This window comes from Oryctolagus cuniculus, chromosome 17 (genome assembly GCF_964237555.1).
Source record: "Oryctolagus cuniculus chromosome 17, mOryCun1.1, whole genome shotgun sequence".
Taxonomy (NCBI): domain Eukaryota; kingdom Metazoa; phylum Chordata; class Mammalia; order Lagomorpha; family Leporidae; genus Oryctolagus; species Oryctolagus cuniculus.
In genome coordinates this window covers 23,877,929-23,901,395 of record NC_091448.1, presented here as the reverse complement: position 1 = coordinate 23,901,395, position 23,467 = coordinate 23,877,929, and the positions used below count along the sequence as shown (strand labels likewise).

Below are 23,467 nucleotides of genomic sequence, written 5' to 3'. Positions count from 1 at the left end.
CAACTACACATAGTCTCATCCCCACTCAAAGAAAAATTTGGCCTTAATAAGCATGTGAACAGATGAAAAGATGTTCAACATCATTAACCTTCAGGAAAATCACAATGAGATACCACTTCACACCTACTTGGATGACTATAATCAAAATGATATAAGCATAAGGAAAGATGCAGAAAAACTGGATCCCTCATATATTGCTGGTGGACATGTAAAGTGGAGCAGCTACTTTGGAAAAGTCTGGCAGTTCCTCAAAGCTTAATTATATACTACTACATGACTCAGCAATCCCAGTCCTAGGTATACACCCACCCAAGAGAAATGAAAACACACATCCACACAAAAACTTGTACACAAATGTTGACAGTAGCATTTTTTTAAAAAAAGATTTATTTAGTTACTTTGAAACAGTTACACAGAGAGAAAAGGAGAGGCAGAGAGAGAGAGAGAGAGAGATTTCCATTGCTGGTTCACTCCCCAAATGGCTGCACCAGCAGAAGCTGTGCCGATCTGAAGCCAGCAGTCAGGAGCTTCCTCCGGGGCTCCCTCGTGGGTGCAGGGGCCCAAAGGTTTGGGCCATGTTGTACAGCTTTCCCAGGCCACAGTAGAGAGCTGGATTGGAAGTGGAGCAGCCGGATCTCAAACCAGTGCCCATATGGGATGCCAGTACTGCAGGTGGAGGCTTTACCCGCTACACCACAGTGCCGGGCCCAGTAGCATGATTTTTAATAGCCCAAAAAGTGAAAGCAACCCAACTGCCCATCAATTGAGGGGTGAAAAAATGTGGAATATCCATACACTTATATATTATTCAACAATAAAAAGAAATGAAGTGCTGAAACATACTACAATGTAGATGAATCTTGAAAAATAATCTAAGCTAGGGGCCAATACTGTGGCATAATAAGTCATGCAGCTGCCTGCAGTACTGGCATTCCATATGGGCACAGGTTTGAGTCCCAGTTGTTCCATTTCCGATCCAGCTCGCTGATAATATGCCTGGGAAAGCAGCGACAATGGTACAAGTGCAAGTGCCCTTGCGCCCATGTGGGAGACCTGGATGAAGCTCCTTGCTTCAGTCTGGCCCACCTCTGAGGATTCAGCCATTTGGGGAGTGAACCAGTGGATGGAAGATCTCTCTTGTTTCTCCCTCTTTTTCTGTGTAACTCTACCTTCCAAATAAAATTAAGTTAAAGAAACCAGACATGAAAAGAATATTAATATTAAATATTCAGAACAGGCCAATCCATAGATAAAAAGATAGACTGCCAGGGGCCAGCACTGTGGCACAGTAGGCTAAGCCTCCACCTGTGGTGCTGGCAACCCAGGTGGGTGTAGGTTTGTATCCCAGCTACTCCTCTTCCAATCTAGCTTTGTGCTTACGGCCTGGGAAGGCAGTGGAAGATGGCCCAAGTGATTGGGCCCCCGCACCCACATGCAAGATGTGGCTCCTGGTTTCAGCTTGGCACAAGCCTGGCCCAGCCCCGGCCGTTGCAGCCATTTGGGGAGTGAACCAGCAGGTGGAAGATCCCTTTTTCTCTATATGTGTGTGTCTATCTTTCCTTCCTTAAACCTTTCCTTCCACCCCCCCCCCCCCCCCAGGCAGAGTGGACAGTGAGAGAGAGAGCGAGAGACAGAGAGAAAGGTCTTCCTTTGCCGTTGGTTCACCCTCCAATGGCCGCCATGGCCGGCGCACCGCGCTGATCCGATGGCAAGAGCCAGGTACTTATCCTGGTCTCCCATGGGGTGCAGGGCCCAAGCACTTGGGCCATCCTCCACTGCACTCCCTGGCCACAGCAGAGAGCTGGCCTGGAAGAGGGTCAACAGGGACAGAATCCGGCGCCCCGACCGGGACTAGAACCTGGTGTGCCAGCGCCGCAAGGTGGAGGATTAGCCTAGTGAGCCGCGGCGCCGGCCAACGTAAACTGTTCCTTTCAAAGGCTAGGAGCCAGGAGCTTCATCCAGGTCCCCATGTGGGTATCGGGGACTAAACATTTGGGCCACTTTATGCTGCTTTCCCAGGCACACTACAGAGCTGGATCGAAAGTGGAGCAACCAGGACTCGAATTGATGCCCATGGACCAAGAATGGGGAATGTTTAAAAGATTTAAGAACAAAACTGTTGTTGAGATGTCTGTTTCACTCTGTTGCCTCTTTATTGTTCCTCAAAGACTGTAAGCATTCTCCTACCCTAGGGTTTCTGCATCTTTTTTCTCTAGATAAGGAAACACTTTATATTACTCAGGTCCCTGTTCAAATAAACTTCTTTAGGTACTTGTTCTTATCATTTTATTTATTTATTTAAAGATTTACTTATTTGAAAGGCAGAGTTAGAGAGTTAGAGAAAGAGGGAGAGAGAAAGAGAGGGATCTTCCATCAACTGGTTCATTCTCCAAATGGCCTCAACAGCCAGAGCTGGGCCAGCCTGAAGCCTGGAACAAGAGCTCCTTCCAGGTCTCCCATGTGGGTGGCAGGGCTGAAGGACTTGGACCATCTTCTTTTTTTTTTTTTTTTTTTTTAATTTTTTGACAGGCAGAGTGGACAGTGAGAGAGATAGAGATGGAGAGAAAGGTCTTCCTTTTGCCGTTGGTTCACCCTCCAATGGCCGCCGTGCTACGGCCGGAGCATTGCACTGATCTGAAGCCAGGAGCCAGGTGCTTCTGGTCTCCCACATGGGTGCAGGGCCCAAGCACTTGGGCTATCCTCCACTGCCCTCCTGGGCCACAGCAGAGAGCTGGCCTGGAAGGGGGGCAACCGGGACAGAATCCGGCGCCCCGACCGGGACTAGAACCCGGTGTGCCGGCGCCGCAGGCAGAGGATTAGCCTATTGAGCTGTGGCACCATCCTTGTTCTTGTCATTGTAAAGAACAATTCTCACCTTGTATCTTCATGTGTTTGTTTTTTTTTTTTTTTTAAGATTTATTTTATTTATTTGAAAGACAGTTACAGAGAGAGTTAGAGACAGAGAGAAAGGTCTTCCATCTGCTGGTTCACTCCCCAGATGGCTGCAAAGGTCAGAGATGAGCCAATCTGATGCCAGGAACCAGGAGCTTCTTCTGGGTCTCTCACATGGGTGCAGGGGCCCAAGGACTTGGGCCATCTTGTACTGCTTTCTCAGACCACAGCAGAGAGCTGAATCAGAAGAGGAGTAGCAAGGACTAGAACACATATGGGATGCTGGCGTTTCAGGCCAGGGCTTCAACCCGCTGCACCACAGTGCCGGCCCCTTTATGTGGTTTTTAAAACATCTATTAAGGACCTTTTTTTAACATGTGTGTGCAGTTTTTTGGCTTTTCTAAAAAAAAAAAATCAACTTGTAAACTTTTATTACAAATTTAACATGAAGTTCTTAAAATTCTCAATTTGACCAGATATAAAAACAATTTAAAAATATTTAAAGATGTATTGACAAAAATCAGGCTTTTTATAAAAGCACATTTGTCATTAACAAAGAGACATCTTTGGATAAAAATAATAAATTCCTCATGCTGCAGAGATAATGCTGACAGTTCTGGGAATCTGGTCAAGGGGCAAGGTACAAGCACTTCACGCCTTCTGCACCAATCTTCTCTTCAGTCCTTACTGCTGGAATTTCACATCCATGTCTTCCTGCTGGGTGACTGACCCGGCTGATGGCAGAGATAGTTGCTGGTGTTTGCTAAGCCCTGGGAGAGGATGAAGCAGCCGGTGGATCTGCTGCTGTTACTGCTGTTACCTCTTCGCCATCTTAGGGCTTAGGGCTCTCTGGTGCATCTGCATCAGAATTTAAGTGTAGCAGTACTGATGCTGATGTGGTTGTTGGCCTTGGGTCTTATCTCCTGGATTTCCCTAACCCTCTTCACTGTTGTCCCCTCTAGGCTGTCTTTGGAAAGGAGGCCCCTGCAGAATCATGGTCTACAACCCTGATATGTATTCTGTCTCACTGGGCTACCCTGCTCTCCTGCACCCTGGCTGTCAGCACCTCCCTCCACTTCTCCCTGCACATGAGGGTTGGAATCCTGTGGTCCATGCCTGTAGGATCTCCACGTGTAGTAAGGTGAGAACCTTCGCCCGCAGTAGGGCCAGCGTGTCTGTGCCTGGCCTTCGGGAGTGCCCTGGATCCCTCATTCTCTTCCCTTCTCTCACCACCTGGTACCTGCTGGCTACTGTGTAGAGGACCCTACGGATAGTTCTGGTCTGCTGCCTATTTACTGCCTGGCACTGGAGCTCCACCAAGGCCTCTAACACTGCCTGCCTCCGTACCCTTGGCTCCTTCAACAGTTCTGCACTCCAGTCTCTCCGTCTCCTGCACTGTGAAGGCACTTCCTGGGGTTGTTCTCCTTTACGGCAGCCTGGTGTACAACTACACCTTCCTTGGCGTCATTCCTGTTGATGAAACCATATCCGTTTCTTACAATTAATCATTTTTACTGTTCCCAAAGCCTTTACTGCAATGACATTTTTGTCCCTGCTGACAGGTGCCTCTGATGTGAGGTCGCCCAGGTCACTGCTCCCAGTGCTGTGGCCTGTGGTGTCAGGCTTGGTTTGAACAGTACAGAGGGAGGAGGTAAGTGGGAAGGCTGCAGGTGGCTGCTGGGTCTCAGCCTCACTGCTCGTGTTGTGATGGTAACTAGGGCGGTGGAGGCTGTGGGGCTCCTCAAAGAGTTCTCTGCGGTCTACTCTGCTCCTGCTCTTGGCTAAAGTTTATTTTTATTTGAAAGACATGGATATGAAGGTAGAGATTTTCCATTCACTGGTTCACTCTTCAAATGTCCACAATAGCTGAGATGGGCCAGGTAGAAACCACAAACTCAATCCAGGTTTCCCATGTTGGTGGAAGGGATATAACTGACTTGAGCCACCATTGCTGCCTCCCAGGCTGCATATTAGCTGGAAGTTGGAATCAGTTGCAGAACTGGTGCCCAAATGGGATGCCAGCACTGCAGGCGGTGGCTGTACCTGCTATGCCACAGCATGGGCCCCCAAAGATAATGCTGAGACTAGGTTTTATTCATCTTTCCACCTCCAATGCTAGCAGTTTCTGTCACTTAGTGGGGGGTCAGCAAATATTTGCAGAATGAGTGAATCACCTCTAAAGCCAACAGACTAAGTGATTACGTCATGGAGATCATCACGTAAGATTATATTAATGAAAAACCACCTTTATGTCATTATTATGATATGATGATTACATCACAGAGATCATCATGTAAGATATATTGATAAAAAAACACCTTTATAAGGTTATATGAGAGGACCTATGTCTAAAGATAAAATTTCCATTTACAACATTAATTCAAATATGAATCTGTCTCAAACACTTTAGAAGATATTTGCTTTGGAACTGTTAGACTGCTCAAAGAATGCAAAGTCATTAATACTAAAGATGCACAAGAAAGACTAAATATGCCTCATTACAGAAGAAAAGGTAATATTTCTAAAAATTAGCATTAATTCTGATATATATTTTATATTTTAACAAACACATAAAAATTGTACAAATGTGGGGTACCCTGATGCTTCTATACATGCATGTACAATATAATGTCCAATCAGGATAAACATAGCTATCTCTTCAAATATTTAACATTTTAAAATATTTATTTATTCATTAAAAAGGCAGAGTCACAGAGAGGCAGAGACAGAGAGAGAGGTCTTCCATCCATTGGTTCACTCTCCAAATGGCACACCAGCTGGAGCTTTGCCAAACCAAAGCCAGGAGCCAGGAGCTTCGCCAAACCAAAGCCAGGAGCCAGGAGCTTCCTCCGGATCTCCCACATGGGCACAGGGGCCCAACGACTTGGGCCATCCTCTACCACTTTCCCAGGCTACAGCAGAGAGCTGGATCAGAAGTGGACTAGCCAGGAATAGAACCATAGCCCATATGGGATGCTGGCACTGCAGTTGGCAGCTTTACCCTCTGTGCCACGATACCAACCCCCAATATTTAACATCTTTATGGTGAAAATATTAAAAACCATTTTATTTATTTATGGTAAATGAATTAAAAATCCTTTACACTAACTTTTTTTTAAGAGAATTATACAGTACACTAGCTACAGTTACCCTACTTTGCAACAAGACACTGGAATGTCTTCTCTAACTATAACTTAGCATCTATAAATCAACTTTCTCCTCTCTCTCTCACTGTCCACTTAAAAAAAAAAAAAACACAAAAAACAACTTTCCCAATCCTTCCTGAGTTTATATTAATATATTCAAACTTTACACATTTAAAATTCAGCATTGTACATAGACACTTCACAATGCATCATGTATAACATTTTAAACTTCACCAATAACTTTTTTTTTTTTTTAATTTTTTGACAGGCAGAGTGGACAGTGAGAGAGAAAGACAGAGAGAAAGGTCTTCCTTTGCTGTTGGTTCACTCTCCAATGGCCGCCGCAGCTGGCGCGCTGTGCTGATCCGATGGCAGGAGCCAGGTACTTATCCTGGTCTCCCATAGGGTGCAGGGCCCAAGCACTTGGGCCATCCTCCACTGCACTCACTCCCTGGCCACAGCAGAGAGCTGGCCTGGAAGAGGGGCAACGGGGACAGAATCTGGAGCCCCGACCGGGACTAGAACCCGGTGTGCCGGTGCCCCAAGGCGGAGGATTAGCCTAGTGAGCCGCGGCGCCGGCCAAACTTCACCAATAACTTTTTTAAAAAGTATTTTAATTTAAAGCATAAAAAATGGGATGGCGCCGTGGCTCAATTGGTTAATCCTCCGCCTGTGGCACCGGCATCCATATAGGCGCCGGGTTCTAGTCCCGGTTGGTCCTCTTCCAGTCTAGCTCTCTGCTGTGGGCCGGGAGGGCAGTAGAGGATGGCTTGGGGAGTGAACCAACGGAAGGAAGACCTTTCTCTCTGTCTCTCTTTCACTGTCTATAACTCTACCTGTCAAATGGGAAGGAAGGAGGGAAGGAGGGAAGGAAGGAGGGAAGGAGGGAAGGATGGAGGGAGAGGGAAAAAAAATCTGGGGCCAGTGCTGTGACATAGTAGGTTAAGCCTCAGCCTGCCATGCAACTGTTCCACTTCTGATACAGCTCCCTGCTAACAGCCTAGGAAAGCAGAGGATGGCCCAAGTGCTTGGGACTCTGCACCCACATGGAGGACCCGAAAGAAGCTCCTGGATCCTGGCTTTGGATCGGTGCAGCTCCAGCCATTGCGGCCATCTGGGGAGTGGACCAGTGGATGGAAGACCTCTCTTTCAGTCTCTCCCCCTTTGTAACTCTGCCTCTCAAATAAATAATTCTTAAAAAAAAAAAAAAAAAAAAAAAGACCTCTTTCTTCCTCTGTCTATAACTCTGCCTCTCAAATAAATATAATTATCTACTTCTAAAATATCTGAAAGTTATACAATATACTCTTTGTAAAGTGCTTAGCATAGTGCCTGGTTATGTTCATCAAGAAATACTCCTTCAGGGCTGGCACTGTGGCATAGCGGGTTAAGCAGCTACCGGTGACATCAACATCCCAAATGGGTGCTGGTTCAAATCACAGCTGCTCCACCTCCAATCCAGCTCCCTGCTAATGGCCTGGGAAAGCAGCAGAGAACAACCCAACTGTTTGGGTCCCCACATCCACGTGGGAGAAGCTCATGACTCCTGGCTTCAAATTGGCCCAGCTTTGGCTGTTGCAACCGTTTGGGGAGTGAACTAGTGGATGGAAGACCTTTTACTCTCTGTCTCTACTGTAACTCTTTCAAATAAATGTTTTTAAAAAGTCATTGTTCTAGATAGCAACAAAAGTGAAACTATATTCAATATGTTCTGCTTAAATAGGTGGGGAACACCAGGCCTATAGGCCGTATAATGCCTTGAAATCATTTGGTCTGGGGGCCAGCGCTGTGGCGTAGCGGGTAAAGCCACCGCCTGCAGTGCCAGCATCCAATATGAGCACCGGTTCGAGACCTGATTGCTCCACTTCTGATCCAGCTCTCTGCTATGTCCTGGGAAAGCAGTAAGAAGATGGCCCAAGTCCTTGGGCCTTTTACCTGCGTGGGAGACCAGTAATAAGCTCCTGGTTCCTGTCTTTGGATCAGTGTAGCTCTGGCTGTTGCGGCCAACTGGAGAGTGAATCAGTGGACGGAAGACCTCTCTCTCTCTCTGCCTCTCATCTCTCTTTGTGTAACTCTTTCAAGTAAATAAATAAATCTTTAAAAAATGTGCACTGGTTCGTGTCCTGGTGCTCCTCTTCTGATCAAGCTCCTTGCTAATGGCCTGAGAAAGCCGCAGAAGATGGTGCAGTGCCTGGGATCCTGCACCCACAAGGAGGACCCGAAAGCAGCTCTTGGATCCTGGCTTTGGCTCGACCCAGCCCCAGCCATTGCGGCCACTTGGGGAGTGAACCAGCAGATGCAACACTTCTCTATCTCTCCTTCTCTCTGTCTGTGGCTCTACCTTTCAAATAAATCACATAAATAAAATCTTTAAAAAAAAAGCTCTGAGCCATATACACAATGCACTATCATTTTTGGAACACATGCTCTCTCTATATACATATTCATGTACGAATACGTATGTCTATAAAGTACACAGGAACTCTAACAAGGAAAATGGCAGAAACTTATCAAGTCTAGTACCATGAAGGGGAGCTAAGAGGTAGGAAAGGGAAATAGACCTTTTGTAATGTATATCACCTTTACCTTCTGAATCTGGCATTATGTTGTATACCTATGAAAAGTTTTTAAATGCTTAAAATCTTTCTGGGCCAGCGCCATGGCTCACTAGGCTAATTCTCCACCTAGCGGCGCTGGCACACCGGGTTCTAGTCCCGGTCGGGGTGCCGGATTCTGTCCCGGTTGCCCCTCTTCCAGGCCAGCTCTCTGCTGTGGCCCAGGAAGGCAGTGGAGGATGGCCCAAGTACTTGGGCTCTGCACCCCATGGGAGACCAGGAGAAGCACCTGGCTCCTGCCATCGGATCAGCGCAGTGCGCCGGCCGCAGCGCGCCAGCCGTGGCGGCCACTGGAGGGTGAACCAATGGCAAAAGGAAGACCTCTCTATCTCTCTCACTATCCACTCTGCCTGTCCAAAAAAAAAAAAAAAAAAAAAAAAAAAAAAAAAAAAAACAACAAAAAAACAACACCTTTCTGAAGGTGAAGCTCATCTTGTTTGCACACTCAGTCTTTCCAGAGGGTAACAGCCTTCAGCATGCAATGATGTTCTAATTATATATATAAAAAAAAAAAGAAGTCAAGCTCTCTTAATTACCATGCCACTTAGCTACTGCGAAAATTTCAGCACCTCTCTCATGAGAGTACTTTGAGAATAGTTTTCTGTTCAACATTTGTGCAGATATGTTATTTGATGCAATGCTTGCCTTATATCCCTGCTCACTTTCACAAGGAATACCAGAGTCCTTATGAAACAAATCCAACTTCCATGAACTCCACCATGAACCCCCATTACTTAATTCATAATTACCACTCTCACTGCAGGCCTCTTCCAGTCTTTTTTTTTTTTTTTTTTTTCTCAAGATTTATTTATGTGAAAGTAACAGAGAGGAAGAAGCAGAGGCAGAGAGAGAGACAGATGGGTCTTCCATCTGCTGGTTTACTTCCCAGATGGTTCCAACAACCAGAGCCGGGCCAATCTGAAGCCAGGAGCCAGGAGCCTCCTGTGGGTCTCCCATCTTCTACTGCTTTTCCAGGCCACAGCAGAGAGCTGAATTGGAAGTGGAGCAACCGGGACTCAAATCAGGGCCCATATACAATGCTGGAACGGCAGGTGGTAGTGTTACCCACTAGGCCACAGCACAGGCCCTTGGCCTCTTCCATTCTGTTATTTAACATATTAATTCTCTTTCTCTCCTTCTGTTATAACATGGCTCAAGAGAGATACTGTGACTTTTCTCTGGCAAGCACACATTGCCACAGGGAACCCACTGTTGCTGTTAAAATCAATTTGAATTATAAATGAACAACACAATCAATAATTATTTGGTAACTCCTGCCCTCCTTATTAAATAAAATCTAGATCAATGTTTCTCCTAAATAAAAATATGTAAGTATGTCCACATGCCCTTATGTTCTAGTAATACCTCAAATTAACCATGTGGCCAATCAGTACTCTTACATAAAGCATTAAATATAAAGAATAAAGAACAAACAGGAGGCAGCATTATGGTTAAACTGCCACTTGTGATGCCAGCATCCTATATTGTACTGCTGGTTCAAGTCCTGGTTGCTCTGCTTCCAATCCAGCTCCGTGTTAAAGCACCTGGGAAAGCTGGAGAGGAAGGCCCAAACTGGCTGTTGCAGCCACCTAGGAGTGAACCAGCCAACCGAAGTGCATGCTCTTGCTAACACTGTCCCTCCCTCTGCCTTTCAGATAAATGTCTAAAAAAAAGAAGTGAATGGCTTCCTTCCCAAAGGTGTCACTGTTTTATTTCTTAAATTAACAATTAAAGCATAAAATGTTATTTAGATATTGAAATGTTATGTTTTTCTCAAATTTAATACAACTGATATTCCTAAAAATCAAATAAAGGGGAGCTTCAAAAAGTTTGTGTAAAATTCATATTGTTTCCTAATTCTTTTTTTTTTTCTTTCCATTTTTTATTTGAAAGGCAGAGAGACAGAAAAATAGACCAAAACAGATTTTCCATTTGCTGGTTCCCTCCCCAAATGTCTGTAACAGCCAGGGTCAACTAGGTCAAAACCAAGAGCCTGAACTCAACCTGAGTCTCCCACATGGGTGGCAGGAACTCAAGTACTTGAGCCATCTTCTGCTGCCTTCCAGGGTGTGCATTAGCAGGAAGCCGGGTCAAAAGCAGAGTAGCTGGCATTCACTCCTGGCACTCCAACATAGGATGTGGGTATTCCAAGCAGTAACTTAACCATTGCACCAAACACTTGCCCCTCCTGATTCCATTTTTCTATAGTTTTTGAAGACTCCTAATATATTTTAAGAATACTTCTCTTTTTTTAACAGCAGAGTGGACAGTGAGAGAGAGAGACAGAGAGAAAGGTCTTCCTTTTCTGTTGGTTCACCCCACAATGGCCACTGCGGCCAGCGCACTGCACTGATCGGAAGCCAGGAGCCACCTGGTCTCCCATGCAGGTGCAGGGCCCAAGGACTTGGGCCATCCTCCACTGCCCTCCCAGGCCACAGCAGAGAGCTGGACTGGAAGAGGAGCAACCGGGACAGAATCCGGCGCCCCGACCAGGACTAGAACCTGGGGTGCCGGTGCTGCAGGCAGAGGATTAGCCTATTGAGCCGCGGCGCCGGCCAAGAATACTTCTTAAATACTTTATTTGAAAATCAGAGTTACAGAGAAGGAGAGCCAGAGGCAGAGAGAGAGAGAGAGAGAGAGAGAATGAATGAGAATGAGAATATGACACTCTTTTATCTGCCAGTTCATTCCCCAAATGGCCACAATGGCCAGGGCTGGGCCAGGCCAAAGCCAGGAGCCAGGATTCTTCCAGTTCTCCCATGTGGTTGCAAGGGCCCAAGTACTAGAGACATCCTCTGCTGCTTTCCCAGGCACATCAGCAGGGAGTTGGATCAGAAGCAGAACAGCCAGGATCGAAATGGCACCCATAGCAGAGGCTTAACCTGCTATGCCAGAGTGCCGGCCCCAAGAATATTTCTAAACTCACTCATAGTAGACTGAACAAAAAGTGCAATTTTCTAAGTCAGCAGATATTAAAAACATTACTACTAGTATGTAAAACACCATTTTGAATGGAAAGGGCAGTGGAGAATAGATAATATTTCTTTTTTTTTTAAGATTTGTTTATTTATTTGAAAGTCAGAGTTACACAGAGAGGAGAGGCAGAGAGAGAGAGAGAGAGAGAGAGAGAGAGAGAGAGAGAGAGAGGTCTTCCATCCAATGGTTCACTCCCCAATTGGCTGCAACGCCACAACAGCCAGAGCTGCGCCCATCCAAAGTCAGGAACCAGGAGCTTCCTCCGGGTCTCCCCCGTGGGTGCCGGGGCCTAAGGACTTGGACCATCTTCTACTGCTTTTCCAGGCCATAGCAGAGAGCTGGATTGAAAAGAAGCAGCCGGGACTAGAACCGGCACCCATATGGGATGCCAGCGCTTCAGGCCAGGGCGTTAACCAGCTGAGCCACAGCATCAGCCCCGAAAAGATAATGTTTCTACTAAGTGGTACATGGGACAAGAAAATTTCCATGGAGGAGAGGAGTTGGCCTGGACTTGCCCCACACCTAAGAAGCAGATAATAAAGTCAAGACAAAAGAGCTTTCAGAAGATAATTGTGTTTGGCCTAGCAGCTAAGATTCAGGTCCAACGAGCAGCATCCCTTACCACAGTGCCTGGATTTGACACCCAGAGCACTATCGCTAGCTTCCTGCCAATGCAGACAGAGAAAGCTTTTATCCACTGGCTCACTCCCCAAATGCCTGCAACAGCCCCCAGCTGTGGTTGAATATGGGAGTCAGGAACTCAACATAGGGGTGGCAGGAATCCCATCACTTGAGTCATAGCAGCTCCTTCCCTCCCTCAGCATGGCCCATCCCTGGCTGTTTGAAGGCATTTGGGGAGTGAACCAGTGGATGAAAAATCTCCCTGTCTCTGTCATTCTTTGCCTTTCAATGAAATGAAAATGAATACATAAAATGTTTTAAAAATTATTTTAAAAAGAAATTATATGAAGACAGATTATGAAAAAGACAAAAGAGTTTTTTAGCATATATGAAAATATTATTTATCTTACAATGTAAAGTAAAGGTAATCCCTTTTGCCTACTAGATCCAAAGATCAAAATATCATAAGGTGAAGGTATTGACTAAACTGTTTAGTTAATTAGCTGGTGGATGTTAGTACAGTATCTTTGAAGTGCGATTTGGCAATATCATTCAAAATTACAAATAAATATACCCTCTTCCCAGCATTTTCCACTCCAGGAATTTATCCCATAGATGTTTCCTCATATGGTCAAAAGGACATGAGATATGTGTATGGCTGTTAATTACAACATGGAATTTCACTTAAATGACTATTGGTAGAAGAATGACTTGATGGGTTATAAATTTATTCTGAAGAATACTATTTAACCTACATAAAACTTGTATAACTTCGAGGAAAAAAAGTACTATTTAATCATAAAACATGAGGAAGGGGCCGAAACTGTGGCTTAGTGGGTAAAGCCGCTGCCTGTAGTACTGGCATCACATATGGGCACAGGTTCAAGTCCCGGCTGCTTTACTTCCAATACAGCTCTCTGCTACAGCCTGGGAAAGCAGCAGAAAATGGCCCAAGCCCTTGGGCCCCTGCACCCATGTGGGAGACCCACAACAAGCTCCTGGCTCCTGACTTTGGATTGGCTCAGCTCTGGCCATTGTGACTATTTGAGAAGTAAACCAGCAGATGGAAGACCTTTCTTCCTGTCTCTCCCTCTCTGTCTGTAACTGCGCCTCTCAAATAGGTAAATAAATCTTTAAACAACAACAAAAATCTTTCAAATGTTCTTTTTAAAAAAAGGTTGAAATAGAAAAAAATAAAGTCAAGCAAAATTATCGTTATTTCATCACTATAAGCTTCTAGTGGATTCCAGTACAATACCGGGATACAGATTGCTGTAGTTTGAATATCTGATCCCCTCAAACTCAACAGTCCAGTTCCCAAAGTATTATGTTAATGGTATATGAGTAAGAACTTAATGCAGTTACAGTGCTTGGAGGCAAGGTCTTTAGTAAGTCATCAGAACAGGGTCCCATGATTGAATCAGGTGGCTTTATAAAAGGTGAGAGAAAGATACAGAGACATGTGCTCTCTTTCTCTTGCCATTTGATATCCTATGCCACCCCAGGACTCTGCCAATAAGAATCACAGAGGCTGAAACAACAGGGCCCACCTGGTCTTGGACTACAAACCACCAGAACCTTGAGCAAACAGCCTTCTCGGTTCTGCTTTTTAATTTGAGATGCAGAGAGATGAACGGACAGCGCTCCTATCTGCTGGTGTACTCCCCAGATGCCTGCAATAGCCAGGACCCAGCTGAAGATGGGAGCTGGGGACATAATCCAAGTCTCCCTCATGGGTGGCAGGAACCCAATTACTCAATATCACTGCTGCCTCCCAGGACCTACTGAAAGGCCACCATAAAACACAACAAATGCCAGAGTAAAGGGAAAGGCTTACTGTCGGGTGAGGGAAACCTGTCAGGCTGCCTCCCCGTGCGTGAGAGAAGAGCAGCCTGTACTAGGAGAACAGGTCTTATATTCCTTGCAGAAGTAAGGAAGTGGGAGCACTAAATCCCGTTAGGGTGGGGTACTACTGACGCTTGTGGTTGGGCCATTTGGTCACCTCATTTTTTTTTTTTTTTTTAGGATTTATTTATTTATTTGAAAGTCAGAGTTACACAGAGAGAGCAGGAAAGGCAGAGAGACAGAGAGAGAGGGAGAGGTCTTCCATCCACTGGTTCACTGCCCAATTGGCTCCAATGGCCAGAGCTGTGCCAATCCAAAGCCAGGAGCGGGGAAGAATATTTGGTTTTATTATTATTATTATTATTTCGACAGGCAGAGTGGACAGTGAGAGAGAGAGACAGAGAGAAAGGTCTTCCTTTGCCGTTGGTTCACCCTCCAATGGCCACATCGGCCGGCGCACCGCGCTGATCCGAGGGCAGGAGCCAGGTACTTATCCTGGTCTCCCATGGGGTACAGGGCCCAAGCACTTGGGCCATCCTCCACTGCACTCCCGGGCCATAGCAGAGCGCTGGCCTGGAAGAGGAGCAACCGGGACAGAATCCGGCACCCCGACCGGGACTAGAACCTGGTGTGCCGGCGCCGCTAGGCGGAGGATTAGCCTGTTGAGCCACAGTGCTGGCCAGGAAGAATATTTGAAGAAGGAGATTTCAAAACATTAAAGTATTCCAGTTGTAGCATGGGTATTGGTGGCTACTTTTAGTTTTCCAGTGAGAATCAGGAGCAAAAATAAGCAGAGTGGAATATTTGGAAAATTGAGAGGTTGGCAAGCGAGGAGGAAGAAAAAGTGCCTAGGGGCCAGCAGGTTAAGCCGCTGACTGCAACGACAGCATCCATATGAGCTTCAGTTCGAGTCCCAGCTGCTCCACTTCTGATCCAGCTCCCTGCTAACACACCTGGGAAAGCAGCAAAGCAGAAGATGGCCCTAATACTGGGGTTCTTGCCCCCATGTTGGAGACCTGGATGTAGCTTCTGTCTCTTGGCTTCGGCCTGGCCCAACCCTCAAAGGTGAGCCAGCCAATGGAGGATATTCCCCCCCTCCACTCCATCACTCTGCCTTTCCATTAAAATCTTAAAAATAAATAAATAAATAAATAAATAAAAGTGGTTGGAACAGGAGAGTGTGGCAGTGAAAGCAGTTGCTAAAGAGATGAGAGCCAGTAGAAGGAAGCCATATGCTAATCCAACAGATAATGGGAAAAAGGCCTCAAGGGCATCTCACAAATCTTTGATGCCTCTCCCATCACAAGCCAGGAGGCAGGGGAAGGGCAGGACTGTTTCATGGAACCTCAGGACACTTTCTGCAGGCTTACTCAAGATCACTTACAGATTCCTTTCTTTCTTTTTAAAGAGGGCAGAGTTATAGACAGAGAGAGGTAGAGACAGAGACAGCAACAAAAAGAGAAAGAGAGGTCTTCCATCCACTAGTTCATTCCCCAAAAGGCCACAAGAGCCAGAGCCAGAATTCAGGAGCTTCTTCAGGGTGTCCCATGTGGGTGTAGGGGTCCAAGCACTTGGGCCATCCTCCACTTCTTTCTCAGGTCATTAGCAGAGAATTGGATCAGAAGTGGAGCAGCATCCCTGGAATCGGTGCCCATATGGGATGCCAGCGCCACAGACAGAGGCTTAACCCTGGAGATTCCTTTCTAACATTCAGCTGGTAAAGTGCTCCAAGGCTGGTCCAGGTGTGGACTCACACATGCAGTAGGCCTTGGCATTTCCCACGTGATGCTAATTTTGGCAGGTATGCAATAAATATAAATAATATATATTTTATAAATAATAAAAAAATAGAGTTATGGTGGTTTCCACTGAGATTTCAAAGGAAGCCTAAGAGGTCAGGCACATTTTGCACAGGGCTGGAGGCCCTGATGGAGAGGTGCGTAGTGGAGCTGTGAGAGCGCAGTTGCAGGGGAAACCCCAGGAAGGCAGAGGTGACAGCAATATGCAGCAGTCATGGCGAAAGCTGTACGCAGCACACAGAACCATCCCAAAAGAGGAGCACATGGACTGTACCCAGCATACAGCTGGGGCAGTGCTGCCCAAGTCCTTGGGCACCCATTTCCCATCAGAGTGTAATGGATACTGAACACAGCGCATTCAGGATTTCACATTTACCCTGCTGGCTTTCATTTTTGTTTGGGCTAATTCATTATTGCTAGTTCTCCCTTTTGGAATGGGAATATTTACCCTCTGCTGGTTCCACCACTATACCTTAAAAGTATGTAACTCTCTCTCTTTTTTTTTTCTTTTTAATTTTTATCGGGGCTCACAGTTAAGGAAATTTGCCTTGAATCACAAATGAGACTTTAGAATTCTTGGGGATGAAATGAATACATTTTGCATTGGAAGTGGATATGAACCTTTGGGGGCCATAGGCAAAATGCTATGTCTTAGATGCTGAATGTCCCCTAAAGGCCTACGTGTTCATTGGGAACATGCCCTCAAAATGTACAAGAGACCAGATTTGGTCTCATTCACTCTCTGGCTTCTTTTCTTTCTTTCGACTGATTGTTTTGAAAGGCAGAGAGACAGAGATGGAGAGATACAGAGAAAAAGAAACAGAAAGAAAGATGGAGGGAGAGAGAGAGAGAAATAGATATTCCATCTGCTGGTTTATTCCCCAAAATACCACAACAGTAAGGCCTGGACCAGGCTGAAGCTGGGAACTCTATCTGGGTCTCCCACATGGGTGGCAGGGGCCCCTGGTTACTATCCCAGTGCATTAGCAAGAGCTGGATTGGAAGCAGAGTAGCCAGAACTCAAACTGCACCTTGATACGAGGTATCTGCATCACAAGCAGCAACTTAGCCTGCTGCACCACAACACTGGCCCCAAGAGCCAGGAAGTCAACCCAAGTCTCCTACCTGGTGGCAGGGACTCAATAACTTGAGCTATCACCTGCTCCCAGGGTACACATAAGCAGGAAGCTGGAACTGGAAGCAGAGGTGGGACACAAACCCAGGTACTCTGAGATATGGTATGTAGGCACCACAAGCAACATCCTAAGAATTATACCAAACACCTGCCCCTTGTTTTGGTTTTTATTCAGATAACAATCTACCCACCACATTGTTCATGTGGTTTTGGAAAGCAGCTCATGGTGCAATAAAAAAGAAGGGCTTGCAATGGCCACCTGCTACTTCATAATGCTTAAAATAGTGGGGACAGGACTGTGGGGCAGCTGCCTGCAGTGCCAGCATCCCACATGAGCTCTGGTTCAAGTTCCAGCTGCTCCACTTCCAATCCAGCTCCTTGCTAATGCACCTAGGAGAGCAGTGAAGATGGCCCAAGTACCTGCAACCCACATGAGAGATGTGGGTGGAGTTCAAGGCTCCTGGCTTTGGCTTGGACCAGCTTTGGCCACTGCAGTCATTTGGGGAATGAACCAGCAGATAGAAAATCTCTTTCTCTCTAATTCTCCTTCTGTCTCTATAACTCTGCCTTCCAAATAAATAAAAAATAAAAATACAGAGTATATTTAGTGCAATAGGGAAAAAGAAACTCACCATTCTGGAAAAATTCCAAAGGAGGCTAAAGAGAAAAATAGAACAAAGAGCTCAGCGATACTTCTTATTTTGAAAGGTTCTAAGAGGACCTCCTTCTCAGTCTAGGGAGAACCATTCAGATATATGCATAATTAAAGCCCCAGCAGTACGGTCACTGACAGTTCCATATTTCAAAATGAACTTAATATTTATATAAGACAGTAACGGTCCTACACTATCAGACTATCTAAAAAGTCTAAAGAGAATTAGCAGATGTCAAATATAAATTTGACCCAAAAGAACAGGGAAATCTCTTCTATCGCTAGACCTATTCTTAATAAATGACTACTAATTATTTAGGTAAATTTACTCAGCAGTAGTACAAATACTAGAATAATACAAATACTTGTGTTCTAGATCCGATTCTGACACTGATTTTGTGGTCGTACACTATTACTTCATCTGTCTGGATCTCAAGTCCTTCATCAGTAAAACAATTATGGACTTAATATCATGTGGTGGAGTATATAATTCAAACATTTCCTCCATTACTCAACTCCCTTAAAATTAAAAAAGCTATATGGAGGGTGGAAGGCATGTACAGTAAGATAAAGAAGTCAGATGAAGACGACGACAGAGTCCAGGAGGAGGAAGCTTTGTACTCTAGGCCACTTTTGCCTTGAGGTTATTTGTTGATACATCAAAGATGCCTAAGACTGAGTGTGCAAGGCTCTACAGACAAAAGTTGGAATCCAGGGCCAGTCAAGACTGGGGACTTTGGTAAACAACTCCTTGCTTTGGGCCTGAAACCCCAAAAAATGATAGCCTAATAATAAAAGAGAACAAGAAAGAAAAGTAGGGTTTGGCACTGTGGCATAGAGGGATAAAGCCTCTGCCTGCAGCGCTGGCATCCTATATGAGCACTGGTTCGAGTCCCAGCTGCTTCACTTCTGACCCAGCTCCCTACCAATGCACCTAGGAAAGCAGTGGAGGATGGCCCAAGTCCTTGGGCCCCTGCAACCACGTGGAAAACCCAGAAAAAGCTCTTGGCTCCTGGCTCCAGATTGGCTCAGCTCTGGTGGTTGCAGCCATTTGGGGAGTGAACCAGCAGATGGAAAACCTCTCTCTGTCTCTACCTCTCTCTGTAACTCTTTCAAAGAAAAATAAAAATAAATATTTATCAAAAAAGTAATCCACACATAGAGTACAATTAAACTCTAGAAAATAGGATTCTCTAATATTATAAAAAAGATGATATCTGAGTATTGGTAACCCTAGGATGAAGCAAACAAAAATCTCTAGATAAAGCTAACACCATTCTATTTTGATCATACAATTTTCCTAATTCATTATCTAACATTTAATCAAATAAATCCTGGCACATCAGAGGAAAAAGATAAAAGAAATAAAAACAGTTGAAATAATGTGCAACAGGAACCCATTACACAGCACTAAACTATTCAGATACTTGTTTACTATGTTCAAAAAGACAAAATTCAAAGCATGAAATTTTGACAAGAGGGGGCTGGTGCCGTGGCTCACTTGGTTAATCCTCCACCTGTGGCGCCAGCATCCCATATGGGTGCCGGGTTCTAGTCCCAGTAGCTCCTCTTCCAGTCCAGCTCTCTGCTGTGGCCCAGGAGTGCAGTGGAGGATGGCCCAAGTGCTTGGGCCCTGCACCCGCATGGGAGACCAGGAGAAGCACCTCATTCCTGGCTTCGGATCAGCGTAGCTCCAGCGTAGCGGCCATTTGGAGGGTGAACCAATGGAAGGAAGACCTTTCTCTCTGTCTCTCTCCCTCACTGTCTAACTCTGTCAAATAAATAAATAAAAATTTTAAAAAATTTTTGACAAGGAAAAATTCCTGGAAAAACTTAGTATCAATACACAAGGAATGAAGCTTGATTCTTTACTCCAAATTAACTCAAAATGGATCAAAGATATGAAATAAAGAACTAAAACTATAATACTCTTAGAAGAAAATGTATAAGGAAAAACTTCAGGTTGTTGGATTTGGTATAGTTCCTTGAATATGATCTCAAAATCACATGCAACTAAGAAAAAGACAAATTGGACTACTTTGAACTCAAAATTTTCTATACATCCAAGTAAAAAAACTCAACAGAAAAGGTAACCCACACAATGAAAAAAATATTGCAAATCATAAATCTGACATATCCAGAATATATGAAGAAATTATATGAACCCACTAAGTAACAAACTGATTGAAAAATAAGCAATTGGGCAGACATTATGGCACACTAGGTTAAGCCACCATCTTTGATGTTCAAGTGCCAGTTCGAGTCCTGGCTGCTTCACTTCCAATTCAGCTTCCGGCTAATACACCTGGGAAAGCAGCGGAAGAAGGCTCAAGTGTTTGCACACTTAGTACCTATATGGGAAATCCAGATGAAGCTCCTGGATGAAGCTCCTGGATCCTGTCTTCAGCCTGGCCCAGCCCTGACCATTGAGGTCATCTGGGGAGCGAACTAGCGGGTGGAAGATATCTCTCTCTCTCTAAACCTGCCTTTGAAGTAAATAAATAAATCTTAAAAATATAATAATAATGAGCAAATGGAGTGGGTGTTTAACCTGTCAGTTAAGATATCCATCCATATCCCACACCAGACTACCTAGATTTGATTCCCAATTCCACTCCTGACTCCAGTTTTCCGCCATTGAAGACTCTGGGAAACATGGACGCGGGCTCAAGGAACTAGGTTCCTGGCTCCTGGCTTTGGCCTGGCTCAGCCTTGACCATTGTTACCATTTAGGGAGTAAAGTAGCTGATGGAAGATCTCTCTCTCTTTCTCTCTCTCTCTCGCTCTCTGTAACTCTACCTTTCAAATAAATAAATAAATCTAAAAAAAAAAATCAATAAACAAGTTGAAACTCTCTGTGTCTCTGCCTTTCAAATAAAACGAAAATAAAACTTAAACATAAAATGTTCAAGTGAAACCACAAAACTACCGTGCCAGAAAAGGCATGGAAGACAAAACAGGAACAAAGAACGGTAAGATAAATACAAAAAGCATAACAAATATTAAGCCAACTATATAACAATTTTATTTTTCAAAAAAAAAATTATTTATTCTTTGAAAGGCAGAGTTACAGAGAGGCAGAGGCAGAGAGAGAGAGGTCTTCCATCCACTGGTTCACTCCCCAAATGGCTGCAACGACTGAAGCAGGGCTGATCCGAAGCCAGCAACCAGGAGCCAGGAGCTTCTTCCAGGTCCCCACGAGGGTTCAAGGGCCCAAGGACTTGGGTCATCTTCTATTGCTTTCTCAGGCTATAGCAGAGAGCTGGATTGGAAGTACAACAGCCAGGACTCAAACCAGTGCCCATATGGGATGCTGGCACTACAGCGCTCTGCCCCAGCACTGGCCCCTATATAATCACTTTAAATGTCAATGGTCAGGGCCAGTGCTGTGACACAGTAGGTAAAGCTGCTGCCTGCAGCGCCTGCTGCCATATGGGCTCCAGCTGAGGTCCTGGCTGCTCCACTTTCAATCCAGCTCCCTTCTAATGAGTCTGGGAAAGCAGTGAGCAGTGGAAGCTGGTCCAAGTACTTGGGCCCCTGCATCCATGTGGGAGACCCAGAAAAAGCTCCTGGCTTCTGGCTTTGGCCTGGCCCCATCCTGGCTGTTGTGGCCACTTGGGAAGTAAACTAGCTAATGGAAGATCTCATTCTCTCTCTCTGCCTCTCTGTAACTCTTTAAAATAAATAAATAAAATTTTTTTTAAAGTCAACAGTCTACATACAGATTGTAAGAATGGATCAAAAACAAAACTCAACTAAATGCTGGCTACAAAAAACCTCTTTCTGTATATGAACATACACATAGACTTTTTTTTTAATTTTTTTTTTTGACAGGCAGAGTGGACAGTGAGAGAGAGAGACAAAGAGAAAGGTCTTCCTTTGCCGTTGGTTCACCCTCCAATGGCCGCTGTGGCCGGCACGCTACGGCCGGTGCACCGCGCTGATCCGAAGCCAGGAGCCAGGTGCTTCTCCTGGTCTCCCATGGGGTGCAGGGCCCAAGCACTTGGGCCATCCTCCACTGCACTCCCTGGCCACAGCAGAGAGCTGGCCTGGAAGAGGGGCAACCAGGACAGAATCCGGCGCCCCGACCGGGACTAGAACTCGGTGTGCCGGCGCCGCAAGGCGGAGGATTAGCCTAGTGAGCCGCAGCGCCGGCCCTACACATAGACTTAAAAGTAAAGGGTTGGAGGCACTAGCATTGAAGCACAACAGGTTAAGCTGCCACCTGCCAACTCCAGCAACCCATACTGAAGAGCCAGATCCAGTCCCAAATGTTCCACTTCCGACCAGCTTCCCAAATAAATGTTGCTCGGAAGCCAGTGTAAGATGGCCCAAGTGTTTGGGTCCCTGCCATGCACATGGGAGACCAGGTTGAAGTTTCTGACTCTCAGCTTTGGCCTGGCTATTACAGCCAATCAGGGCATGGATTGGCAGATAGAAGAGATCTCTCATTCCCCAAATGGTTGCAATGACTGGGGCTAGTCCAGAGCAAAGCCAGGAGCCCTGGAACTCCACCCAGGTCTTCCATGTGGGTGCAGGGGCATGGGACTTGGGTCATCTTTCCTGATTTCCCAGGCGCATTAGCAGGGGACTGGATCAGAAGTGGAGTAGCTGGGACTCGAACTGGTGCCCATGTGGGATGCCAGTGCTGTAAGACCGCAGATTAACCTGCTGTGCCACAGCACCTGCCCCAATAAATTAAGTCTTTAAAAAAAAACACACAAAAAAACAGTATGGCCAGTGCCGTGGCTCAATAGGCTAATCCTCCACCTGCGGCGCTGGCACACTGGGTTCTAGTCCCGGTCAGGGTGCCGGATTCTGTACCGGTTGCTCCTCTTCCTGTCCAGCTCTCTGCTGTGGCTGGGGAGTGCAGTGGAGGATGGTCCATGTCCTTGGGCCCTGCACCCGCATGGGAGACCAAGAGAAGCACCTGGCTCCTGGCTTCGGATCAGCACGGTGTGCCGGCCGCAGCAGCCATTGCGGGGTGAACCAATGGAAAAAGGAAGACCTTTCTCTCTGTCTCTCTCACTGTCCATTCTGCCTGTCCAAAAACAAACAAACAAAACAGTAAAGTGTTAGACAAGATACATTGTGCTAATACTAATCAAAAGAAAGCAGGTGTGGCTATTTTGCAGACTTTTGAGCAAGTAAAGTTATCAGGGATAATGAGGGGTATTGCATAATGATAAAGCAGTCAAAAGTCCAAGAGGGCGTAACAATCCTTAATATATATTCATCTAACAGCACTGCATCAAAACAGAGAAACAAAAACTGACAGAACTACAAAGATAAACAATTGGAGACTTGAACATCCCTCTATCAGAAATGCAGAAATACATCAGACAGAAACTCAGTAATGACATCATTAATCAACTGAATATAACTGACATCTATAAACTACCGCATCTAACAACAGCAAAATACACATTCTTCTCTTGTTCATACTGGAACATTTACCATGACAGACAGCATTCTTGGTCATAAACATTTTAACAAATTTACAAGAACAGAAATCATACAGTTTGTCTTAATACCACAATGGAATTAAATTGAAACTCAACAGCAGAAATAAAGATGGAAAATTCCAAAATATTTGGAGATTAAACAACATACTGCTAAATAATACATGGGTCAAAGGAGAATCCCAGAAGAAATTCCAAAATATTTTTAAGCAGGGGCCAACATTGTGGCATAGTGAGTAAAGCCACCACCTAGGACGCCAGCCTCCCAAATGGGCACTGGTTCATGGCCTGGATGTTCCGCCTCCAAAATCCAGCTTCCTGCTA

At 45.4% G+C, this 23,467-nt stretch overlaps 1 protein-coding gene across 7 annotated transcripts in view; it reads right to left on the bottom strand.

Annotated features, from left to right (window-relative positions):
• Window positions 1-23,467, bottom strand: part of NPEPPS (aminopeptidase puromycin sensitive) — a 119,046-nt gene that overhangs the window by 62,807 nt on the left and 32,772 nt on the right. For 3 of the 7 annotated variants that reach the window (XM_051825623.2, XM_008271377.4, XM_070060797.1), the window contains exon 3: window positions 17,662-17,686. The exons of the other annotated variants lie outside the window; for them this stretch is intronic. In XM_051825623.2, the coding sequence (XP_051681583.1) occupies window positions 17,662-17,686 (25 nt within the window). The remainder of the gene's footprint in view (window positions 1-17,661; window positions 17,687-23,467) is intronic. 7 annotated transcript variants of the gene reach the window in all.